This window comes from Ranitomeya variabilis, chromosome 1 (genome assembly GCF_051348905.1).
Source record: "Ranitomeya variabilis isolate aRanVar5 chromosome 1, aRanVar5.hap1, whole genome shotgun sequence".
Taxonomy (NCBI): Eukaryota; Metazoa; Chordata; class Amphibia; order Anura; family Dendrobatidae; genus Ranitomeya; species Ranitomeya variabilis.
The window spans coordinates 322690814-322715692 of record NC_135232.1 but is presented as its reverse complement, the minus strand read 5'-3'; the positions used below and the strand labels follow the sequence as shown (position 1 = coordinate 322715692).

Below are 24879 nucleotides of genomic sequence, written 5' to 3'. Positions count from 1 at the left end.
GTATAATACACCCCACAGCCCACTCAGGACAGATGTATAATACATTCTTCAGCCCACTCAGGACAGATGTATAATACACCTCACAGCCCACTCAGTACAGATGTATAATACATTCTACAGCCCATTCAGGACAGGTGTATAATACATTCCACAGCCCACTCAGGACAGGTGTATAATACATTCAACAGCCCACTCGGGATAGGTGTATAATACATTCCACAGTCCATTTAGGATAGATATATAATAAACTCCACAGCCCACTCGGGACAGGTGGATAATACACTCCACAGCCCACTCGAGACAGGTGGATAACACTCCACAGCCCACTCAGGACAGGTGTATAATACACTCCACAGCCCACTCGGGACAGGTGGATAATACACTCCGCAGCCCACTCGGGACAGGTGGATAATACACTCCACAGCCCACTCGGGACAGGTGGATAATACACTCCACAGCCCACTCGGGACAGGTGGATAATACACTCCACAGCCCACTCGGGACAGGTGGATAATACACTCCACAGCCCACTCAGGACAGGTGGATAATACACTCCACAGCCCACTCAGGACAGGTGGATAATACATTCTACAGCCCACTCAGGACAGGTGTATAATACATTCCACAGCCCACTCAGGACAGGTGTATAATACACTCCACAGCCCACTCGGGACAGATGTAAAATACACTCCACAGCCCACTCAGGACAGATGTATAATACACCCCACAGCCCACTCAGGACAGATGTATAATACATTCTTCAGCCCACTCAGGACAGATGTATAATACACCCCACAGCCCACTCAGTACAGATGTATAATACATTCTACAGCCCATTCAGGACAGGTGTATAATACATTCCACAGCCCACTCAGGACAGGTGTATAATACATTCCACAGCCCACTCGGGATAGGTGTATAATACATTCCACAGTCCATTTAGGATAGATATATAATAAACTCCACAGCCCACTCGGGACAGGTGTATAATACACTCCACAGCCCACTCGGGACAGGTGGATAACACTCCACAGCCCACTCAGGACAGGTGTATAATACACTCCACAGCCCACTCGGGACAGGCGGATAATACACTCCACAGCCCACTCGGGACAGGTGGATAATACACTCCACAGCCCACTCGGGACAGGTGGATAATACAGTCCACAGCCCACTCGGGACAGGTGGATAATACACTCCACAGCCCACTCAGGACAGATGTATAATACACCCCACAGCCAACTCAGGACAGATGTATAATACATTCTTCAGCCCACTCAGGACAGATGTATAATACACCCCACAGCCCACTCAGTACAGATGTATAATACATTCTACAGCCCATTCAGGACAGGTGTATAATACATTCCACAGCCCACTCAGGACAGGTGTATAATACATTCCACAGCCCACTCGGGATAGGTGTATAATACATTCCACAGTCCATTTAGGATAGATATATAATAAACTCCACAGTCCATTTAGGATAGATATATAATAAACTCCACAGCCCACTCTGGACAGGTGTATAAAACACTCCACAGCCCACTCGGGACAGGTGTATAATACACTCCACAGCCCACTCAGGACAGATGTATAATACACCCCACAGCCCACTCAGGACAGATGTATAATACATTCTTCAGCCCACTCAGGACAGATGTATAATACACCTCACAGCCCACTCAGTACAGATGTATAATACATTCTACAGCCCATTCAGGACAGGTGTATAATACATTCCACAGCCCACTCAGGACAGGTGTATAATACATTCAACAGCCCACTCGGGATAGGTGTATAATACATTCCACAGTCCATTTAGGATAGATATATAATAAACTCCACAGCCCACTCGGGACAGGTGGATAATACACTCCACAGCCCACTCGAGACAGGTGGATAACACTCCACAGCCCACTCAGGACAGGTGTATAATACACTCCACAGCCCACTCGGGACAGGTGGATAATACACTCCGCAGCCCACTCGGGACAGGTGGATAATACACTCCACAGCCCACTCGGGACAGGTGGATAATACACTCCACAGCCCACTCGGGACAGGTGGATAATACACTCCACAGCCCACTCGGGACAGGTGGATAATACACTCCACAGCCCACTCAGGACAGGTGGATAATACACTCCACAGCCCACTCGGGACAGGTGGATAATACATTCTACAGCCCACTCAGGACAGGTGTATAATACATTCCACAGCCCACTCAGGACAGGTGTATAATACACTCCACAGCCCACTCGGGACAGATGTAAAATACACTCCACAGCCCACTCAGGACAGATGTATAATACACCCCACAGCCCACTCAGGACAGATGTATAATACATTCTTCAGCCCACTCAGGACAGATGTATAATACACCCCACAGCCCACTCAGTACAGATGTATAATACATTCTACAGCCCATTCAGGACAGGTGTATAATACATTCCACAGCCCACTCAGGACAGGTGTATAATACATTCCACAGCCCACTCGGGATAGGTGTATAATACATTCCACAGTCCATTTAGGATAGATATATAATAAACTCCACAGCCCACTCGGGACAGGTGTATAATACACTCCACAGCCCACTCGGGACAGGTGGATAACACTCCACAGCCCACTCAGGACAGGTGTATAATACACTCCACAGCCCACTCGGGACAGGCGGATAATACACTCCACAGCCCACTCGGGACAGGTGGATAATACACTCCACAGCCCACTCGGGACAGGTGGATAATACAGTCCACAGCCCACTCGGGACAGGTGGATAATACACTCCACAGCCCACTCAGGACAGATGTATAATACACCCCACAGCCCACTCAGGACAGATGTATAATACATTCTTCAGCCCACTCAGGACAGATGTATAATACACCCCACAGCCCACTCAGTACAGATGTATAATACATTCTACAGCCCATTCAGGACAGGTGTATAATACATTCCACAGCCCACTCAGGACAGGTGTATAATACATTCCACAGCCCACTCGGGATAGGTGTATAATACATTCCACAGTCCATTTAGGATAGATATATAATAAACTCCACAGCCCACTCGGGACAGGTGTATAATACACTCCACAGCCCACTCGGGACAGGTGGATAACACTCCACAGCCCACTCAGGACAGGTGTATAATACACTCCACAGCCCACTCGGGACAGGCGGATAATACACTCCACAGCCCACTCGGGACAGGTGGATAATACACTCCACAGCCCACTCGGGACAGGTGGATAATACAGTCCACAGCCCACTCGGGACAGGTGGAAAATACACTCCACAGCCCACTCAGGACAGATGTATAATACACCCCACAGCCCACTCAGGACAGATGTATAATACATTCTTCAGCCCACTCAGGACAGATGTATAATACACCCCACAGCCCACTCAGTACAGATGTATAATACATTCTACAGCCCATTCAGGACAGGTGTATAATACATTCCACAGCCCACTCAGGACAGGTGTATAATACATTCCACAGCCCACTCGGGATAGGTGTATAATACATTCCACAGTCCATTTAGGATAGATATATAATAAACTCCACAGCCCACTCGGGACAGGTGTATAATACACTCCACAGCCCACTCGGGACAGGTGGATAACACTCCACAGCCCACTCAGGACAGGTGTATAATACACTCCACAGCCCACTCGGGACAGGCGGATAATACACTCCACAGCCCACTCGGGACAAGTGGATAATACACTCCACAGCCCACTCGGGACAGGCGGATAATACACTCCACAGCCCAATCGGGACAGGTGGATAATACACTCCACAGCCCACTCGGGACAGGTGGATAATACACTCCACAGCCCACTCGGGACAGGTGGATAATACACTCCACAGCCCACTCGGGACAGGTGGATAATACACTGCACAGCCCACTCGGGACAGGTGGATAATACACTCCACAGCCCACTCAGGACAGGTGGATAATACACTCCACAGCCCACTCGGGACAGGTGGATAATACATTCCACAGCCCACTCGGGACAGGTGTATAATACATTCCACAGCCCACTCAGGACAGATGTATAATACACTCCACAGCCCACTCGGGACAGGTGTATAATACACTCCACAGCCCACTCGGGACAGGTGTATAATACACTCCACAGCCCACTCGGGACAGGCGGATAATACACTCCACAGCCCACTCGGGACAGGCGGATAATACACTCCACAGCCCACTCGGGACAGGTGGATAATACATTCCACAGCCCACTCGGGACAGGTGTATAATACATTCCACAGCCCACTCGGGACAGATGTATAATACACTCCACAGCCCACTCGGGACAGGTGTATAATACACTCCACAGCCCACTCGGGACAGGTGTATAATACACTACACAGCCCACTCGGGACAGGTGGATAATACACTCCACAGCCCACTCGGGACAGGTGGATAATACACTCCACAGCCCACTCGAGACAGGTGGATAACACTCCACAGCCCACTCAGGACAGGTGTATAATACACTCCACAGCCCACTCGGGACAGGTGGATAATACACTCCGCAGCCCACTCGGGACAGGTGGATAATACACTCCACAGCCCACTCGGGACAGGTGGATAATACACTCCACAGCCCACTCGGGACAGGTGGATAATACACTCCACAGCCCACTCGGGACAGGTGGATAATACACTCCACAGCCCACTCAGGACAGGTGGATAATACACTCCACAGCCCACTCGGGACAGGTGGATAATACATTCTACAGCCCACTCAGGACAGGTGTATAATACATTCCACAGCCCACTCAGGACAGGTGTATAATACACTCCACAGCCCACTCGGGACAGATGTAAAATACACTCCACAGCCCACTCAGGACAGATGTATAATACACCCCACAGCCCACTCAGGACAGATGTATAATACATTCTTCAGCCCACTCAGGACAGATGTATAATACACCCCACAGCCCACTCAGTACAGATGTATAATACATTCTACAGCCCATTCAGGACAGGTGTATAATACATTCCACAGCCCACTCAGGACAGGTGTATAATACATTCCACAGCCCACTCGGGATAGGTGTATAATACATTCCACAGTCCATTTAGGATAGATATATAATAAACTCCACAGCCCACTCGGGACAGGTGTATAATACACTCCACAGCCCACTCGGGACAGGTGGATAACACTCCACAGCCCACTCAGGACAGGTGTATAATACACTCCACAGCCCACTCGGGACAGGCGGATAATACACTCCACAGCCCACTCGGGACAGGTGGATAATACACTCCACAGCCCACTCGGGACAGGTGGATAATACAGTCCACAGCCCACTCGGGACAGGTGGATAATACACTCCACAGCCCACTCAGGACAGATGTATAATACACCCCACAGCCCACTCAGGACAGATGTATAATACATTCTTCAGCCCACTCAGGACAGATGTATAATACACCCCACAGCCCACTCAGTACAGATGTATAATACATTCTACAGCCCATTCAGGACAGGTGTATAATACATTCCACAGCCCACTCAGGACAGGTGTATAATACATTCCACAGCCCACTCGGGATAGGTGTATAATACATTCCACAGTCCATTTAGGATAGATATATAATAAACTCCACAGCCCACTCGGGACAGGTGTATAATACACTCCACAGCCCACTCGGGACAGGTGGATAACACTCCACAGCCCACTCAGGACAGGTGTATAATACACTCCACAGCCCACTCGGGACAGGCGGATAATACACTCCACAGCCCACTCGGGACAGGTGGATAATACACTCCACAGCCCACTCGGGACAGGTGGATAATACAGTCCACAGCCCACTCGGGACAGGTGGATAATACACTCCACAGCCCACTCAGGACAGATGTATAATACACCCCACAGCCCACTCAGGACAGATGTATAATACATTCTTCAGCCCACTCAGGACAGATGTATAATACACCCCACAGCCCACTCAGTACAGATGTATAATACATTCTACAGCCCATTCAGGACAGGTGTATAATACATTCCACAGCCCACTCAGGACAGGTGTATAATACATTCCACAGCCCACTCGGGATAGGTGTATAATACATTCCACAGTCCATTTAGGATAGATATATAATAAACTCCACAGCCCACTCGGGACAGGTGTATAATACACTCCACAGCCCACTCGGGACAGGTGGATAACACTCCACAGCCCACTCAGGACAGGTGTATAATACACTCCACAGCCCACTCGGGACAGGCGGATAATACACTCCACAGCCCACTCGGGACAAGTGGATAATACACTCCACAGCCCACTCGGGACAGGCGGATAATACACTCCACAGCCCACTCGGGACAGGTGGATAATACACTCCACAGCCCACTCGGGACAGGTGGATAATACACTCCACAGCCCACTCGGGACAGGTGGATAATACACTCCACAGCCCACTCGGGACAGGTGGATAATACACTCCACAGCCCACTCGGGACAGGTGGATAATACACTCCACAGCCCACTCAGGACAGGTGGATAATACACTCCACAGCCCACTCGGGACAGGTGGATAATACATTCCACAGCCCACTCGGGACAGGTGTATAATACATTCCACAGCCCACTCAGGACAGATGTATAATACACTTCACAGCCCACTCGGGACAGGTGTATAATACACTCCACAGCCCACTCGGGACAGGTGTATAATACACTCCACAGCCCACTCGGGACAGGCGGATAATACACTCCACAGCCCACTCGGGACAGGCGGATAATACACTCCACAGCCCACTCGGGACAGGTGGATAATACATTCCACAGCCCACTCGGGACAGGTGTATAATACATTCCACAGCCCACTCGGGACAGATGTATAATACACTCCACAGCCCACTCGGGACAGGTGTATAATACACTCCACAGCCCACTCGGGACAGGTGTATAATACACTCCACAGCCCACTCGGGACAGGCGGATAATACACTCCACAGCCCACTCGGGACAGGCGGATAATACACTCCACAGCCCACTCGGGACAGGCGGATAATACACTCCACAGCCCACTCGGGACAGGCGGATAATACACTCCACAGCCCACTCGGGACAGGTGGATAATACACTCCACAGCCCACTCGGGACAGGTGGATAATACACTCCACAGCCCACTCAGGACAGGTGGATAATACATTCTACAGCCCACTCAGGACAGGTGTATAATACATTCCACAGCCCACTCAGGACAGGTGTATAATACACTCCACAGCCCACTCGGGACAGATGTAAAATACACTCCACAGCCCACTCAGGACAGATGTATAATACACCCCACAGCCCACTCAGGACAGATGTATAATACATTCTTCAGCCCACTCAGGACAGATGTATAATACACCCCACAGCCCACTCAGTACAGATGTATAATACATTCTACAGCCCATTCAGGACAGGTGTATAATACATTCCACAGCCCACTCAGGACAGGTGTATAATACATTCCACAGCCCACTCGGGATAGGTGTATAATACATTCCACAGTCCATTTAGGATAGATATATAATAAACTCCACAGCCCACTCGGGACAGGTGTATAATACACTCCACAGCCCACTCGGGACAGGTGGATAACACTCCACAGCCCACTCAGGACAGGTGTATAATACACTCCACAGCCCACTCGGGACAGGCGGATAATACACTCCACAGCCCACTCGGGACAGGTGGATAATACACTCCACAGCCCACTCGGGACAGGTGGATAATACAGTCCACAGCCCACTCGGGACAGGTGGATAATACACTCCACAGCCCACTCAGGACAGATGTATAATACACCCCACAGCCCACTCAGGACAGATGTATAATACATTCTTCAGCCCACTCAGGACAGATGTATAATACACCCCACAGCCCACTCAGTACAGATGTATAATACATTCTACAGCCCATTCAGGACAGGTGTATAATACATTCCACAGCCCACTCAGGACAGGTGTATAATACATTCCACAGCCCACTCGGGATAGGTGTATAATACATTCCACAGTCCATTTAGGATAGATATATAATAAACTCCACAGCCCACTCGGGACAGGTGTATAATACACTCCACAGCCCACTCGGGACAGGTGGATAACACTCCACAGCCCACTCAGGACAGGTGTATAATACACTCCACAGCCCACTCGGGACAGGCGGATAATACACTCCACAGCCCACTCGGGACAAGTGGATAATACACTCCACAGCCCACTCGGGACAGGCGGATAATACACTCCACAGCCCACTCGGGACAGGTGGATAATACACTCCACAGCCCACTCGGGACAGGTGGATAATACACTCCACAGCCCACTCGGGACAGGTGGATAATACACTCCACAGCCCACTCGGGACAGGTGGATAATACACTCCACAGCCCACTCGGGACAGGTGGATAATACACTCCACAGCCCACTCAGGACAGGTGGATAATACACTCCACAGCCCACTCGGGACAGGTGGATAATACATTCCACAGCCCACTCGGGACAGGTGTATAATACATTCCACAGCCCACTCGGGACAGATGTATAATACACTCCACAGCCCACTCGGGACAGGTGTATAATACACTCCACAGCCCACTCGGGACAGGTGTATAATACACTCCACAGCCCACTCGGGACAGGCGGATAATACACTCCACAGCCCACTCGGGACAGGCGGATAATACACTCCACAGCCCACTCGGGACAGGTGGATAATACATTCCACAGCCCACTCGGGACAGGTGTATAATACATTCCACAGCCCACTCGGGACAGATGTATAATACACTCCACAGCCCACTCGGGACAGGTGTATAATACACTCCACAGCCCACTCGGGACAGGTGTATAATACACTCCACAGCCCACTCGGGACAGGCGGATAATACACTCCACAGCCCACTCGGGACAGGCGGATAATACACTCCACAGCCCACTCGGGACAGGCGGATAATACACTCCACAGCCCACTCGGGACAGGCGGATAATACACTCCACAGCCCACTCGGGACAGGCGGATAATACACTCCACAGCCCACTCGGGACAGGTGGATAATACACTCCACAGCCCACTCGGGACAGGTGGATAATACCCTCCACAGCCCACTCGGGACAGGTGGATAATACCCTCCACAGCCCACTCGGGACAGGTGGATAATACACTCCACAGCCCACTCGGGACAGGTGGATAATACACTCCACAGCCCACTCGGGACAGGTGGATAATACCCTCCACAGCCCACTCGGGACAGGTGGATAATACCCTCCACAGCCCACTCGGGACAGGTGGATAATACACTCCACAGCCCACTCGGGACAGGTGGATAATACACTCCACAGCCCACTCGGGACAGGTGGATAATACACTCCACAGCCCACTCGGGACAGGTGGATAATACACTCCACAGCCCACTTGGGACAGGTGGATAATACATTCCACAGCCCACTCGGGACAGGTGGATAATACATTCCACAGCCCACTCGGGACAGGTGGATAATACCCTCCACAGCCCACTCGGGACAGGTGGATAATACCCTCCACAGCCCACTCGGGACAGGTGGATAATACCCTCCACAGCCCACTCGGGACAGGTGGATAATACCCTCCACAGCCCACTCGGGACAGGTGGATAATACACTCCACAGCCCACTCGGGACAGGTGGATAATACACTCCACAGCCCACTCGGGACAGGTGGATAATACACTCCACAGCCCACTCGGGACAGGTGGATAATACACTCCACAGCCCACTCGGGACAGGTGGATAATACATTCCACAGCCCACTCGGGACAGGCGGATAATACACTCCACAGCCCACTCGGGACAGGTGGATAATACACTCCACAGCCCACTCGGGACAGGTGGATAATACACTCCACAGCCCACTCGGGACAGGTGGATAATACACTCCACAGCCCACTCGGGACAGGTGGACAATACACTCCACAGCCCACTCGGGACAGGTGGATAATACCCTCCACAGCCCACTCGGGACAGGTGGATAATACCCTCCACAGCCCACTCGGGACAGGTGTATACACTCCACAGCCCACTCAGTAAAGTCCACACACATCACACACTACACTTCTACCATCAGTGCACAAGTTGGGACTTTCCCATCCCGCCCTCTGTACAACGTGATTGGCTGCCATACCCTCTGCTTGTCCCTGATTGGGTCTGGGTTGCCAGCTTCCTCCTCGCACACTTCCTTGTTGTAAAGTCCCGTCTTGGAGCGCAGTGTGAGAAGTTTCCTCCAGTGCTGCACTGACTGCCGGGAATGTGCTGTGACACCTCCTGAAGGTGAGTGGGCACTGGTGTACAAGGTGGTGGTCTGCGTCCCTCCAGCCACGTGCAGAGCATGCTGGGAGTTGTAGTCACACAGCACTATGCTGAAGTACCCAGGACAGCTGCAGTAGTCAGCACGAGCTGTTGTCAGAAGTACTTCCCCTGGAGGAGCCATCACCTCTCTGTCCCATCTCCCACAGCTCACATGGCATTATAGCGGTATGCCTCACGTACCCACTGGTGTTTATTCCTACAAATTTACATGCAAGGCCTCATTCACACCTCACTGATTTGTTTTCTGTGTCATTAGTATTGTGGATGTGATTTTCAGCAGTGTTTGGTCCGTGATAGATTCATCAGAGATTTTCACAAAAGTAAAGATGAAAGTACAGCGCTTTTCCTATATGGTATACTGTTACTTCTAAAGCCGTATGTAAGATCATACTTGCCTCCGGTGTCTGCACTGACTCTCCTGGGGATCATGTGACCAATCAGCGCCGGCTTCACCCTCTCCGCATGCGGATAAATCCCGTACATCTCCGAGCTGTATGGGATACGGGAAGAGCGAAGCCAGCGCTGATTCCCAATGTCCGCGATCCTCGGGAGAGCCAGTGCCGACAATGCTGGCACAGTACCGGTATCGGAGGCGAGTATGGGTGTTAATGGGGTAAACATAGGGGTTCCCCAGGTATTCTTACTGTATGAGAAGCGCCTGTATTGATGTGAGGGTCCCCTGGCTATGCATCCAATCACAATGTGTAAAATGTGCAAATACAGCAGGACGGGCTTGCACAGAATGGCAAGTCGGCCATAGTAGACCAACCATGCCACACACATTGGGCAGCTGAAGGGTATTGCGATAGGTCTAGATTCACACTAGCATTTCATGTTCCATAAAAGGAGCAGGAAAATTAGATTTTGTTCAGAAAACACTTCAGTCCTTTGATCGCTTCCAACTGCTCCAGACAGACCACGTTCACTGTAGCGGGGTCTGTTTGGTTTTTGTTCCCGAGGCCGTCAGTTTCATGGAGGCTTGGATGTGCGTGTGATCATGGCCTAACATGACTCCTATTGAAAGCATGTGAATCTCCAGAGCACCAATGAGCTCTCTTCTGTAGTTCCCATAATTACTCCTCGTGTACTCGTTAGGCCGGAGTCACACTGTCGTATAGTATCCGATGTGATATGCTAATGAGCTATAATAACCCTCTGCTCCTCCTCTGCTGCGGCCGGGAGCCGAGTGTCAGTGCTCTGTGACAATAAAGTTCAATTATACATATTTAGGATGTAATATTAGTGTTGTCCTGATGATCTCTGTGTAACGACCTTGCAGATCCCTTTATGTTTTCCATCTGAACTCCGGAATACCCCCGCTATGTGTAATCCTAGTTATGGACTGGTCCACAGCATATCTGGTGAATTCCCCGGTGGGCTGCCCACAAGCACAGTGCCTGGCGCAGGACGCTTGATACACTCTGCTGTCTTTATCGGCATCTTGTTTATTTACCAAACTACTCGTTTTATTAGTTTCTCTAAGCACAGGCTGAACCTGCCTAAAACCTCATAGTGTCCCTTTATCCCTAGTAAATAATATTTGCATGTAGCTGAAGAGTGTCCCCCCGAACCAATGTCACTGGTGGGCCCGGGTATTCAGTCCGACACTGTATAGCCTCTAAGTAATAGAGAGCGTCACCTATTTCTTTTCATTACTCTTTCAGGTTTCCTGATCCTTTTTTTTATTCACCTTTTGAAGACGCTGAAGTGAAATGTCCTCCTCAAACGTCTATATTGCGGTCTGTAACTTCTCATCAGTTCTCCAAACTCCAGATGGGAAGAGAGACCGAGTAGAGCGAGGGCGTCTATTGACATTGACGGCAGCCCCTTCTCCCTCAAACCCCCCCAGGACAGATAACGCTCGGTTCCATGCCCCCATTCTCTGGCTCAGAGTGTATGAAACTGATAAAGTGGTTAGTGTCGATCCAGCGTCGGTGCAAGAGATCGGAGTCCTGGCATGGAGGACATTACTGGCCGTCACTGACACCGAAGAGAGATATGCCTTTTATGTGGACCATAAAAGACTGAAGGAAGTGATGCTCTTAAAAACTGGCGATTATGTGCGGGTCCAAGTCAAATCCTCCAGTGGTCGCAAAGAAAGAGGTGTACTTTGTTACAAAGGATCTGTCAATAATGAACAAGAGATCTTTTTTGGAGTGCAGCTTATGGTAAGCAATAAATCCATAACTCCGTAGCCAATTAGGCTCTGGTAAAGGGGTTGTCTGGTGGAAACGAGCTATAACTAGTAATGAGCGAACGTGCTCGGATAAGGTGTTATATGAGCATGCTTTTGTGCTGATCGAGTGACTTTGGTGTGCTCGAATACTATGGTCAAGTCAATGCGGCAGCTCGACAGTCGCAACACACGTAGGAATTGGCTGTTTGTTATGGAATCCCCACATGTATTCAGGCTGTCTAGCAGCTGCAAATCATACAGCTGCAGGGACTCGAACATAATCTACGAGCACGCCAAAATACTCGGAGACCACCCGAGCATGCTCGAAAATCTCGAGTAACGAGCACACTCGCTCATCACTAGTCCTCAGTCAAAAATGTTCTTTTATTTCACTGAAAAAGTACCGCTACATGCAACCCTACATTTCCACATCTAAATGAGACACCTTATTGGAACCTGACAGGTTAATAAGTGAGCGGGGTCCTTTGGGGGCCCTTCGTCTCAGTTGTGCAATAAATTTGGTACGGCCTTCTGTTTTTCATGGTGTTTGTCCATTTTTAATTTCTGTTTGCATATCAGGGGTCTGCAGTGGGGAAAGGCTTCACGGACGGATCATTCCGCGGCCAGAGATTCTTTCACTGTGATGAGAATTGCGGGGTCTTTGTGTCAGGAAGCAGGTTGGAGAAGGACTGGTCAGAACACGCTGTAAGGCACTCAGGAAAAATAGATGAGAAGACTCCTGGAGGACAAGAAGAGGCAAGAGCCAAACCCAGAAACCACCAGGAGCCACACACTAAACCATTAATATTCATGCCACGTGGAGTGAGGCAGGACAGTCCACAGAGAAATGGCGAGAAGGATCAAGAAAAGGGTAACCAGTTATTATATTTACCATAAGTAGGTTTTACACTATTTTAGTGCCTTACCTTAAAGGAGTGCTTCCATCTCCGACATTAAAGGGGTTATCCAGTCTTCTGCAAAACATATAGTGACTGCAGACTTCTCCATCCTCATATCGTGCACACCGCACACTGTCAGGATTCTCCGGTGTCGGCGGTGAGGCCTTTCACGTGCAAAATGTATGCTATTTGCATAGTAGACGTGCGCGGCTTCACTCAATACAAGTGAATTATTGAGTACGTGAAGTCGAATAATGACCACGTGTATGCAAACCACATTTTTGCGGTCACGTGACCGACCATTCTCGCCGCCTATACAGAGAGCTGATACAGCTTTGACAGCCATCTTTCTTTTTGTGTTCCCCGTGTAAGTAGCAGCCTTGGCTTGTAAAATGAGGGTTAAGAAATGCCCACCAATAGACATCTGGGGTAAGTCCTGTAGACATGCTTTACGTTTCTGAGATTGAAACCCACCTTTAAATTGGGACAGCGTTTTAAAATAGTTCCTGAAGACCAGGCTTCTAGGCAATGTTCTCTTTGTACTCCTAATGAAAATGTTCCTGCACCACCAGGATTACATTTCATCCGGTTATTGCTTATGTAATTGGTAATCAGTGATTTATTCTCATGCTATGAATTAGGCGGTGATTAGAGTCTACAGCTCCGTGTCTAGATTGGGATTTGAATTGTAAAATACCCTCATTATGCACCTTTTGTGTTTTCATTATTTGGAAGAGCAGATAAATGACACTACAAAAATAGGAAAATCAATGCAAACACAGCACGATAGAAATAGTCTGCGTCATCCAAGGTGTGCACAGTCCACAGAGAGAACTGTCATGCCATTTGTCTCTCTATGTAGGTATGTAAATATATGTGCCCCCCTAACATCATGGCATCCTTAGAGATAATCTAAAATGATTAATTAGCAGATTCACGCAGCCCGGAATGCATTCGAGGTGCTATACATGGCTGATGTTTGGCCTTGTTTCAGCAGATGTGCTGCCGCCGGGAGAAGAAAGGAATGTGAAGCGTTGTGCGCCAGAAGAACACACTGTACCAGGTATGTAGTCTCCTAAAGATTGATGGTTAGAGCTAGTGGCCTGATTCCACTGCTGTCCCAAACTCTCAGCTTTTTTCTCTGCAGCATCAGAGGAGTGCCGAAACAATGAAGCCTGTGATCCAGGCCGTTTCAGAGCAGTGCTTGCTGGCTCTAAAGCACACATGCCAATGTGTGGTTGCCGATAACAGTTTAAAGCAATGGTGAAAAGGGAGCGTCAGCTGACACTCCTTCTGCCATCATTCTCCATCTGCGGGTAACGTCTCAGCGGACGCGATGATGTCATTACAACGCGCCCGCTGTACCGAGCATTGCAGAGGTTGTTCGCTGCCAAGACCTGAGATGTAGGGCCTATGATACTATATGGAGGACTGTGAGGCTATTATATTGTATGGAAATCAATGCAGGGCCCCTTTTACTGTATAGAGGACTAAATGGGCCCATTCTGCTGTGTGGAGGATGATGCAGGGCCCATAATACTGTATGAAGGACTATGCGGACCCATTATACTGTATGGAAGGCAATGCACTGCCCATTATACTGTATGGAGGACTAGGTGGTCCATTATACTGTGTGGGGATGGTAGTTGGGGAATCATACTGTGATGGGGTCACCATACTTTGCCAGGGGTCTTGGGGGTGGGGGGGTTACAGTAGAGTCACCATAGCGCGTGGATGAGTGGAGGGCAGTTTTGTCATGATACTTTAGCATCTATATTATTCAAAGTTTTTATCCTTTGTTATTGCATATTGGGCCATATGCTTTTTCTGCTCTTGCATAACTTTTTTACTGCTCTTGCATAAAATTATATTATTTCAGTATGCCCCGTTTGTGATTGTGTTTATTTTATTCTTAGATCTATTAATTAAAATGTACTTTGTTCATGGGAAAACCCCTTTATATGTGTTTCCATATGAAAAGGTTCATTGTTATATTTGATAAGGAAAATCTTCCTCAATTGTAGACATTTTTAATTTTGGCCCTTTGTGTGTTTGTTTGACATCCCTGCTAAAGCAAAGAGCTTGCAAGAGTGATCTTGTTGCTTAGGTAATCGGCCACCTTTGATAGACTTCAAGGTTGGTTGTAACCTAGGAATTGAGCAATAAACTATAGAAATAAAAATCACTTCTTTCCTGAAAACAGGATTTTTAAGAAGGGATAAATACCAAAGTTGCTTGTTTTTACAGGCACTGCACATTTGACCAGATGAAAGTAATCCTTTAAACAAACCATAGCAATACTGGAAATATTAAAATAATAAAAGCTTGCATACTCTTGAAAGCCTGCTGGGCAATTTTCCAAATTTCCATACAAGTGAAAGTGCTGCACATAGTCTCTTCAGAGAGGAAGAGGATTAGAACTCTAGCGCCACCTATTGGAAGTAGCAATCCTAACAGTCAGTGTCGACCCTTTAACGAGCCTTGTCACATGACTTGGGATAAAAGCTAAACCAGAATCTCAATTTGCAGACACTGTGTTCGGGGTACTGCCCCTCATCAGTGCAAGGTGGAGACCTGGTTTGTGCTGTGCATTTGTGGCTATCTCTCTGTTTTTAGTGATGTGATGGGTCCCAGTGGTAGATCTGTGATAAATATACCAGATGGGGCAAACATTGCCTTGTAAAAGTATTTGCAAGTATTTGGGAAGTGTATAGGAAATGATACATGGTTTTCTAAATACTTTAAAAATGATTTATCACTTTGATCTATAACGTGCACACAATTTTGTAATGATACACTGGTTCATCTGACCAATTTTTCAAAACTTATAAGCTCATATTTTCAAAGAGGGTTGCAATGGTGAACTTTTTCTTGCTGCAATTTTCCTTGTGAACCAGGCCTTAAAATTCAGTTTGGGGTTTGGAAACTTTCTGAGCAGAACAAACTATGGGATAAAACCAATTTAAGACTATGGTGAGCAAGTATAAAACCTTTTAAATATCTTTTAGCATCTGCACAACTCGCACATAACATATTCAGTGACATTTTTAAGTCCAGAATAGTGGCAGAAATTTTCTACAACAAATAGCCGTCACATGTGGAAAAATGTCCCACATAACTTGTGATGTGTATATTTCACGTGAATGATGCTTTCAGATTGAATTGGCATCCATTCTGATTTCTGTATACTTTATCGACAGCCCTGAGATCTATCCACAGGCAGTACACAGAAAATGTACACCAGAAATGTTTATTTACTCCACTACGATCCCCTACAATAATGTGACCAAGTAGACAGTAAACTAAATATTTGTTTTCAGCTCAGGATGATCCACAACCCTTGACCAACCCTCGCGAACAAGAGGAGGCACAAAACCTGAATCAGCCTGGAGAAGATTATCCACCATCTAGTCTTTACTGTCCTCCCAGTAGCCCCTCTAGTCCATCTGTTGAAGATGAGCCACTAAGTAAAGGGCTTGAGCTCAATTCCATGGTTGAAGTAAATGATCCTCCAATATACGGCGTTATCCGGTGGATCGGACGTATACCAGACTGTCCAGAACTTATTGCAGGACTTGAAATGGTAAAGAAAAATGATATAACTTCTTAATTGTGAGGTTGTAAAAAAAAGATTAGATCTTTCATATAGATCATCAAAATGTCACCTCAAGGTGCCAAGAAGGCTTACAATGCGTGTGAGATGTTTCGATTAAATAGGAAGTCTACTGGAATATTACTGTTTGTGGAATATTGGAGAAAATCGGAACAAACACAATGAGAATGTGTAATCTCTTCATGTGGACTTTGCTTTGATCAAGTTCAATCTTGAGACTGTCTGGGTCAAGGGTGTTAAGGCCATGTTAAGCCGGCCATACACATGACAGGGATATTGGCCAAAAGAAGCTTGTCTGGGGCCCCAATACGCATTAGACTATCGACCGACCACGTCCCTATTGGTGGGTTCAGCTGACATTGGTCAAATGTGTATGAGAGCCTTTACCTCCCAATTTAAGGCATCACCGATTATCTACTGGCCTGTGGATAAGACTCGTCCTCAAAGGAGGAATTTAGACCCCGATACACATTGATCAAATCCGAACGGCCAACAGTCACATCTGTTTGGACCTCTCCAAACTCTTCCTCCAACAGATGATGTAGCTGGCAGTGACTATCTGATAGAGAACACAGGAACAGGGCAGAACCGAATGCTCCTGTATATGGAAGAGTCGGGAGAGATACAGTAGCTGCTAGTCAAATGATCTCCCAAACCATTGTTCGGCTGATGGCTACCTATTGGTAAATGAGGGTGAATTTGGGCTGAAGTGATGTTCAACCTAATTATTTCTTTTGCTTATCTACAACTTACTCACAAATTATGGGTAGTTAATATTTATTGAAAACCATAATAATCAAATACTCTAGATCTGTGTTCCTCAACTCCAGTAATTAAGGCCCACCAACAGATTATGTCTTTAGGATTTCCTTAATATTGCTCTGGTGACCTGGGCAATGCTATGGAAATTCTGAAAACCTGATCAGTAGTTGGTGGGCCTTGAGGACTGGAGTTGATGAGCACTTTTCTAGGTGAGGCATATCTAAAGCCCCAATTATTGACATATTAGCAGCATTCACTGTGAATTGTCCAGGCTGATCACCATAAAGTATACCATCTCCTCTAGCTTCATAAAAGTCACTGACACAAGAAAACAGTCCCCTAATTTTACAGACTGTCCAGGAATGTATAGATATTAGACATTCCTACATAATTTGACTGGTGGCTGTTGCAATGATGGGGCCCCGAGAAATCATTTTATTAATAAATAGTTTTTATGAGCCAACCCTTTTAAGTGCTGAAATTCACAGTTGTTCACGAGGGAAAAAATATTTTTATTTCCGTAAGTCCAGTCAGTTATAAGGAGGTCTGACAATAAACTAAGGCTCTTTTCAGACTCTGTTTGAGCCTTCTGTCAAAGGTACAACGATAAGGGCCAAAGGAGAACTTTTGATCCTTCCAACCCATTTGTTCTCAGATTGAAGACCCAATGATATTCTTTCCTTACCTACCATACAAAATATCAGAAATTTTGAATTTGTACACATTCTAATGCTTCATTAATAGATTTGTTAACTTTTTACATAACTATGACGGTATAAGCAGCAATGCTTCCAGGAACATCAAAACATTACATGTAACATAAATTCCCATAATTTTGCCTTGAGGATGAAGAACGTTCTTCTGCGTACACAGATGGGACATTCCGCGGAAGCCGCTATTTTCAGTGTGGACCCAATAAGGCTTTGTTTGTGAAACTACGTAACTGCCGCCCTGATTCCCGCTTCTACTCTTTGCGTCGACCAACCAATCGTATCCAAACGTGTGATTCTATTGGTAAGCATTGTGCTGGGTTATAGTCTTCTACCAAAGAAAGGGTGGTGGGGTGGAGTTGTGGCTGGTAGTTTAATTTAATTTATTCATCTTAGCATTTTGTGGCTACACCAGTAAATGTGTTGAAGAAAACACTCCACCGGTCATGGACAGGGAAGCAGTAGAACGTCTGACCGGTTGGAAGAAAGGAATACAAGGACACTGCAATTCCTGCTATTTAGACGCAACACTTTTTTGGTAAGGAATGATGTTTCCATACATCGTGATCTTGTATTGCAGACCTTATCTCTTCATACCGTGCATGACATTCAGTCGCTGACTATAATTGTATAATGACATATGCATTATAATATCCATGATTATGTTTAGATCTTTGATGAGCTTAGTGCTGTACAACTACTATAGCTGGGATAGGTGTATATTGAAATGTATGAGCATTGTGTCCTGTCCACAACATTTCCCTTCTAGTGCGCCCTAGATCAGAATCCATGCTCACAGAATGACTGTTCAAACCAAGCACAGGCACTCAGTGCACCTCTGGCATAGCAAAACCGTTTATTGCACCTTCCGTCTTCCTTGTTCTCCATCTATATCTGCCCCCCTCTGGCTCCTGTAAAGTCACAGCTGTCCTTCAAGCCATAGGGGGCTAAGATAGATGGAAAACAAATACCGTAGGTGGGAAGATACAGTGAATTGCTCAGCCAGCGCCATGGGTGCAGAGAACGACTGTGCTTACAACAAATAATGGGTTTTAGATCATCGCTAAGGCCTTTATCAATAATTCAGGTTTAGACAAACTGTAAATTGCTTTTACATTACGTGGTGACTTTGCAGTATTACATTTTCATACACTGCTGTTAAATTTTCCTTAATAGACTGACTGGGTATATTTATCCTATGTGCTATTCTAGTAGAAATGAATTTATCAGTTCATAGAAATGTTCATGCACAGATGATAATCGAACATAACCAGGGAAATGGACAATTACCAAAATTATACTTATGATGTAGGCTGGAACTACACGTTGGGTCAACAATTTGCACAACCCAAATTTGCTGTGGCCCGACTATTTTAAAGCTTTTATTTTTTATTTTTTTCTCTAAAAAAAAAAATAGAAATTGCAGTCAAGATGCATGTGACTTGCCTTGAAGCCTATGGCAAGTGACAGAAAATCCAAAACATTTGGAAACATTCGACACCAGAGGAAATCATGAGTTGCCATGTTGTAAAGCGACTCTGATTTCTGCGTCATCCGACAAACCTCACCTTGTAGCAATAGCCTAGAGCGTCTGTACTTGTTGTTAGGACTCATTCACACGTTAGTTTTGTGTTGTCTTCTTTTTTTTCCCCACAATTAAAATAAATAAATCTCTTCTGTAGTTGTGCATAACCTAATAATTTTGTATGTTGAGTTTTGAGATGATGCATTTAAGATCCCTTTACCGTACTGAATAACTAGTGATGGATTGTGTTCCAGTATGTTTGCATGTTCTTCTGCTCTGGACACCATACTACTTCGTCCCCCAGACAAGAATGACAACGATTCCTACACCGAAACACGAGATTTGCTGCGCACTCAAATTGTCAACCCTTTACGCAAGTGAGTACACTTCATCCGCCACTTTTTTTTTTTTTTCTACAGTTCTGAAATGCTTATATCAAAATTGAAAATGTTCTGGCATGAGTTTGTGTTAAGTCATGTAGAAAAGGCTGTGCGAAATTAAGCCCGACAACACCCTATACCCTGGGCATGCTGCTTTTTGAAAATGCCACATATATAAATGCTATGTTTGTATAATTAGATAATAATGTTAAACCTGGTTGCAGCATGTTTTTAAGAAAAAAAAACACTACTGAAAAGGTCAGGAAAATATGAACATGGGAGGGGAGACTGCCTGCTAAATCCTTAGTGTAAATCCAGCTTGAAGGAAATCCGTAAGCAGGTTTTTATTGCTATGTAATTGAGAGCAGCATTATGTAGGGGCAAAGACTGATTCTACCAATCTATCACTTAGTGAGAGTTATAGGGTTAACTTTATTAGCACCTACTTCAATATAGACTATTTTACTTTTCATTTAGAGCGATTCTGTCACCAGCTTTTTTGCTATGTAATTTGAGAGAAGCATGATGTAGGGGCAGAGACCCTGATTCCTTTGATGTGAGACTTACTGGGTTGTTTGCTGCAGTTTTGACAAAATCACTTATTGATCTGCTACCAATCTACCAGTTCTCCGAATGATGAGCACTGACTGAATAACCCCATCTACACCACTGGATTATCAGCCTTCTTCTTACACTTTGCATAGGCAGAAAGCTGCTGATCAGTATTGGGGGCGGGTTATACAGAGCTAATGATTACACGGACTACATGACAGGCGGTATACTTGTGATAATCTCCTGCTGATAACACAGTGATTATATCAAAACTGCAGCAAGCAGCCCAGTAAGTGACACATCACTGGAATCAAGGTATCTGTCTCTACATGATGCTGCTCTCAGATTAGGTAGTATAAACCTGGTGACTGATTCTTTATTCACACACTCTTTTTGGTGTTGTCTCTCAAAAAAACCCAAAACACTGCATTTTTCTGTCACTGCAGAGTGATAACATATGTAATTTAATAATACTCTACTACTTGTAGAGATCTGTTGCTGTCAGTAATGCCGTATTTGCACATCCGTCACGTTCCAAGCTTGAAATAGCCGTGGTTCTCCTGATCCCAGGCAAATATCAGGCTGTCAAGTTTGGGTCAGAGACCCGAGAACTATTCTTGCATCATGCTCAGACCATGACACATGGATATAAAGCTACATATCACATGGAATACTACAGTTTGACCATATGTGGTCGAAAACTACTTTTGAGGCACATTGCAAAGCTCAGAAGGGAAGAAGGGATTTTGCTGGACTGGTTTGAAAGTACCGTGTCACATTGGCAGAGCCCCTGAGGTGCCAGAACAGTAGAATCAACCCCCCTTATAAGTGACCCCATTTTGCAAACCACACCTCTCAATGAACTCTACTAGGGGTGAAGTGATCATATTGACACTACAGGTGTGGCAGAGAAGAAAAAATAATTACATATTTACCCCCAAAATTTTGGGAAATAGGTAAAAGTGGCACAACAATTTGTCACACACTTTCTGCTGAATGTAGAAGTACAGCGAGACTCGGGAGGAACGGAGCGCTATTTGCCTCCTGGGGCACAGACTTTCCTAGAATAGTTTGCGGACTCCATATACAGAGCCCCTAAGTGCTAGAAGAGCAGAATCCCCCCTCAAGTGACCCCATTTTGGGAATTATGCCCTATTGGGAATTTATCTACAGATGTAGTGACAGTTTTGACTCCATGGGTGTTTTCCAGAAACAAGCAGCAGTGGATGTTGCTGAGTGAAAATTGCAAACTGCCGTTCTAGTGCCCAGTACGTATGTTATGCCCAGCTCATGCTTCTGGAGAAACGCACCCACAAATTAGGCAGACTCTCCTCACTGCAGAAATGCCAAACCTTTGGATGTTAAATGTGGTTTAGGCGCACAGGGGTTCTGAAGGGAAAGGGGTATTTGGATTTGGGAGCTCAGAATTTCCTGGATTTTCTGGGGCACGGTTGAGGAGCCGTAGCGCTTTTTCAGAGCCTTTGTGCAACTAGGAATGTGGAAGCCTCCTATATTTCTGTTAACAGATGATGGACTTGAGTGGGTACTTGCTTTTTCTTTTTGTTTAGTTGGAGCTTTTATTGGGAACATTTTACATAAGTTTCGGAATCCCATTTATCCTGCGCACTATGTTGAGCACTTACTTTGGGGTTTCCATCTAAATCTCCAAATGATGTGATTCAGATGAAACCCCGAGGAATCTATTCACTTATAAGGTGGCAGCAGAGTTACTCTGGACTCCATCTGGCATCTGTTCAGTGATGTCCTTCTTTTTCAGAAGTGCATAAAACTGCAGTCGACCGCTCTTTTATGCACGCCTAAAAATACAGACACTGCTGGATCACAGCAAGAGGGGTTCCGTCTGAATCCGTCTGAACGACAGTCATGTGACAGTTTGATTTTTGCAGGACGAATTGATGTTTTTATTAATAACCTTTTCGGTCGCATGACGTTTTTTGCTAGCTTTCTATTCAGATTTTTGGGAGTCAGAATGCACAAAAAACAGCAATTCAGGAATTGTTTTTTTGGGGTGAGTTTTTTGCTATTCTGCGTGTGGTAAAATTGATAAGGCAGCTTTATTCTTGAGGTCCGTACGATACAACGATACCTAATTTATACTCGTAGCTGGTGTCTGCACCAGGGAAAGTGCTATGGGGGCACGTACCTGTGCGGGCGCCCGCGAGTGGGCCCCCCCGGTACTTGTGATCCTCACCATTCCCTGTTCCTGCTCTGCGGCGTCTTCTGTCCTCTGACTGTGACGTTCAGGTCAGAGGGCGCAATGACGTCACTATTGTGCGCCCTCTGCCTGAACAGGCACAGTGCAGAGAGCCGGAAGATGCAGAGGAGTCTGGAGCAGAGCAGCGGCCAGCAAGGAGAGGTGAGTATTTCATTTTTATTTATTTTATTTTTTTTAATGTTTGGAGCATTATATGGGGCTCATTATATATGGAGGATCTTATGTGGCCCATTCTATTTGGCGCAATATATCGGGCCCGTCATATGCTGGAGCATTATATGGTGCCCATTACATACTGTATGGAGCATTATATGGGGCCCATTCTGTATGGAGCAATATATGGGGCCCATCATATCCTGTATGGAGCATTATATGGGTCTCATTATTCTGTATGGAGCAATATATGGGGTCCATTATTCTGTGTGGAACAATATATGGGGCTCATAATACTGTATGGAGCAATATATGGGGCTCATTATTATGTATGGAGCACTATGTGGTGCCCATAATACTGTATGGAGGACTAAACTGTCCGGTTTCTGAACCATTGATATCACTCATAATGTAAGAAGTAAGTGAAATCTGTGGTATTGTACTATACCTCTATTTTTCTCTAGTCACCTTCCACGACGGCATATGGAGGTTGTCTCTTTGCCCTAATGGGGAACAGGAAACACAGAGAGGTTAAAAGGACCTCCCACTTGCCAGTGTCTTTCCTGTTCCCCATGGGACAGGGAGAGGTATTCCATGTGCTGTAGTGGCCGGCGACTGCAGTTCCTCTTACAGGCTTTACCTGTTAAGCCGGGCAGCTGGCGGTCACTCCTTGCCTCCCCATGTGCTGCTCCCGTCGTCCTGCATTCAGGTACCTCGGGACCCCTTCCCGGCCTTCCCGCGCTCCCAAGAGGGTAAAACAGGCCTGGGTTCCTCTGAGCTTCCCGGCTTCACCCCCTCCATTCAGCTCGGTCGGCATTCCAGAAGTGACGTCAGCGGTCGCGCGCGCATCACTTCCGGTTTTTCGTATCTCCCTGAAGCCGGTACTTCCGGGTTTCGCCGGCCGGCGTGTCGGGGCTGTGGCGTCCCACACATGGATCCTGGAGGGGGAGGGGGAGTGTATGTCCGCTGGAGGCAGGTGCTGGGAGCGGTGTTCTATAAAATCCTGCTGAATCACCACTGAGGTAAGACACTTCCCTCAGTATGGACGGTTCTTTATGCCCTGCGTCTGCAGAGCCCAGCGCTGCCCCTGCTACATGAGTGTTGCAGGAATGGGATCCGGGAGGTAGTACCTTTAGGGGGTTAGCTGTCCTCATTCCTCTCTCCCTTTCTGTTTCAGGGAGAAAAGTCTGCCCCCAAAGCTGCTTATAGAAAGAAGTGCCCGGTCTGTACTGTTAAATTCCCTCCTAACTGGGATAAAAAACTCTGCCAGCCATGCACTGGCAGGATAATAAAAGCTGAGCAATCATCCCTTCTAGATGAAATACGCTCTCTTGTTAAACAGGAGGTGCAATCTTCCTTGGCAGCTTTTACACCTCCACCCCCACCTCCGCCACCCCATTCCCCAGCTAAAAAGAGGAAGATTCAGGTTGTAGAATCTGATTGTGATTCGGACCACTCTCATACCTCATCTGTTGGCTGGGAAGATCCAGTAT

At 46.6% G+C, this 24879-nt stretch overlaps 1 protein-coding gene across 1 annotated transcript in view; it reads left to right on the top strand.

The window, feature by feature from the left end:
- Nucleotides 1-10098: 10098 nt before the first annotated feature.
- Nucleotides 10099-24879, top strand: part of LOC143817078 (ubiquitin carboxyl-terminal hydrolase CYLD-like) — a 46375-nt gene continuing 31594 nt past the window's right edge. Inside the window, exons 1-8 of the mRNA XM_077298185.1 lie at nt 10099-10341; nt 12045-12548; nt 13136-13427; nt 14453-14518; nt 16776-17038; nt 18676-18844; nt 18937-19078; nt 20320-20442. Of these exons, the coding sequence (XP_077154300.1) occupies nt 12093-12548; nt 13136-13427; nt 14453-14518; nt 16776-17038; nt 18676-18844; nt 18937-19078; nt 20320-20442 (1511 nt within the window). The 5' untranslated portion in view covers nt 10099-10341; nt 12045-12092. The remainder of the gene's footprint in view (nt 10342-12044; nt 12549-13135; nt 13428-14452; nt 14519-16775; nt 17039-18675; nt 18845-18936; nt 19079-20319; nt 20443-24879) is intronic.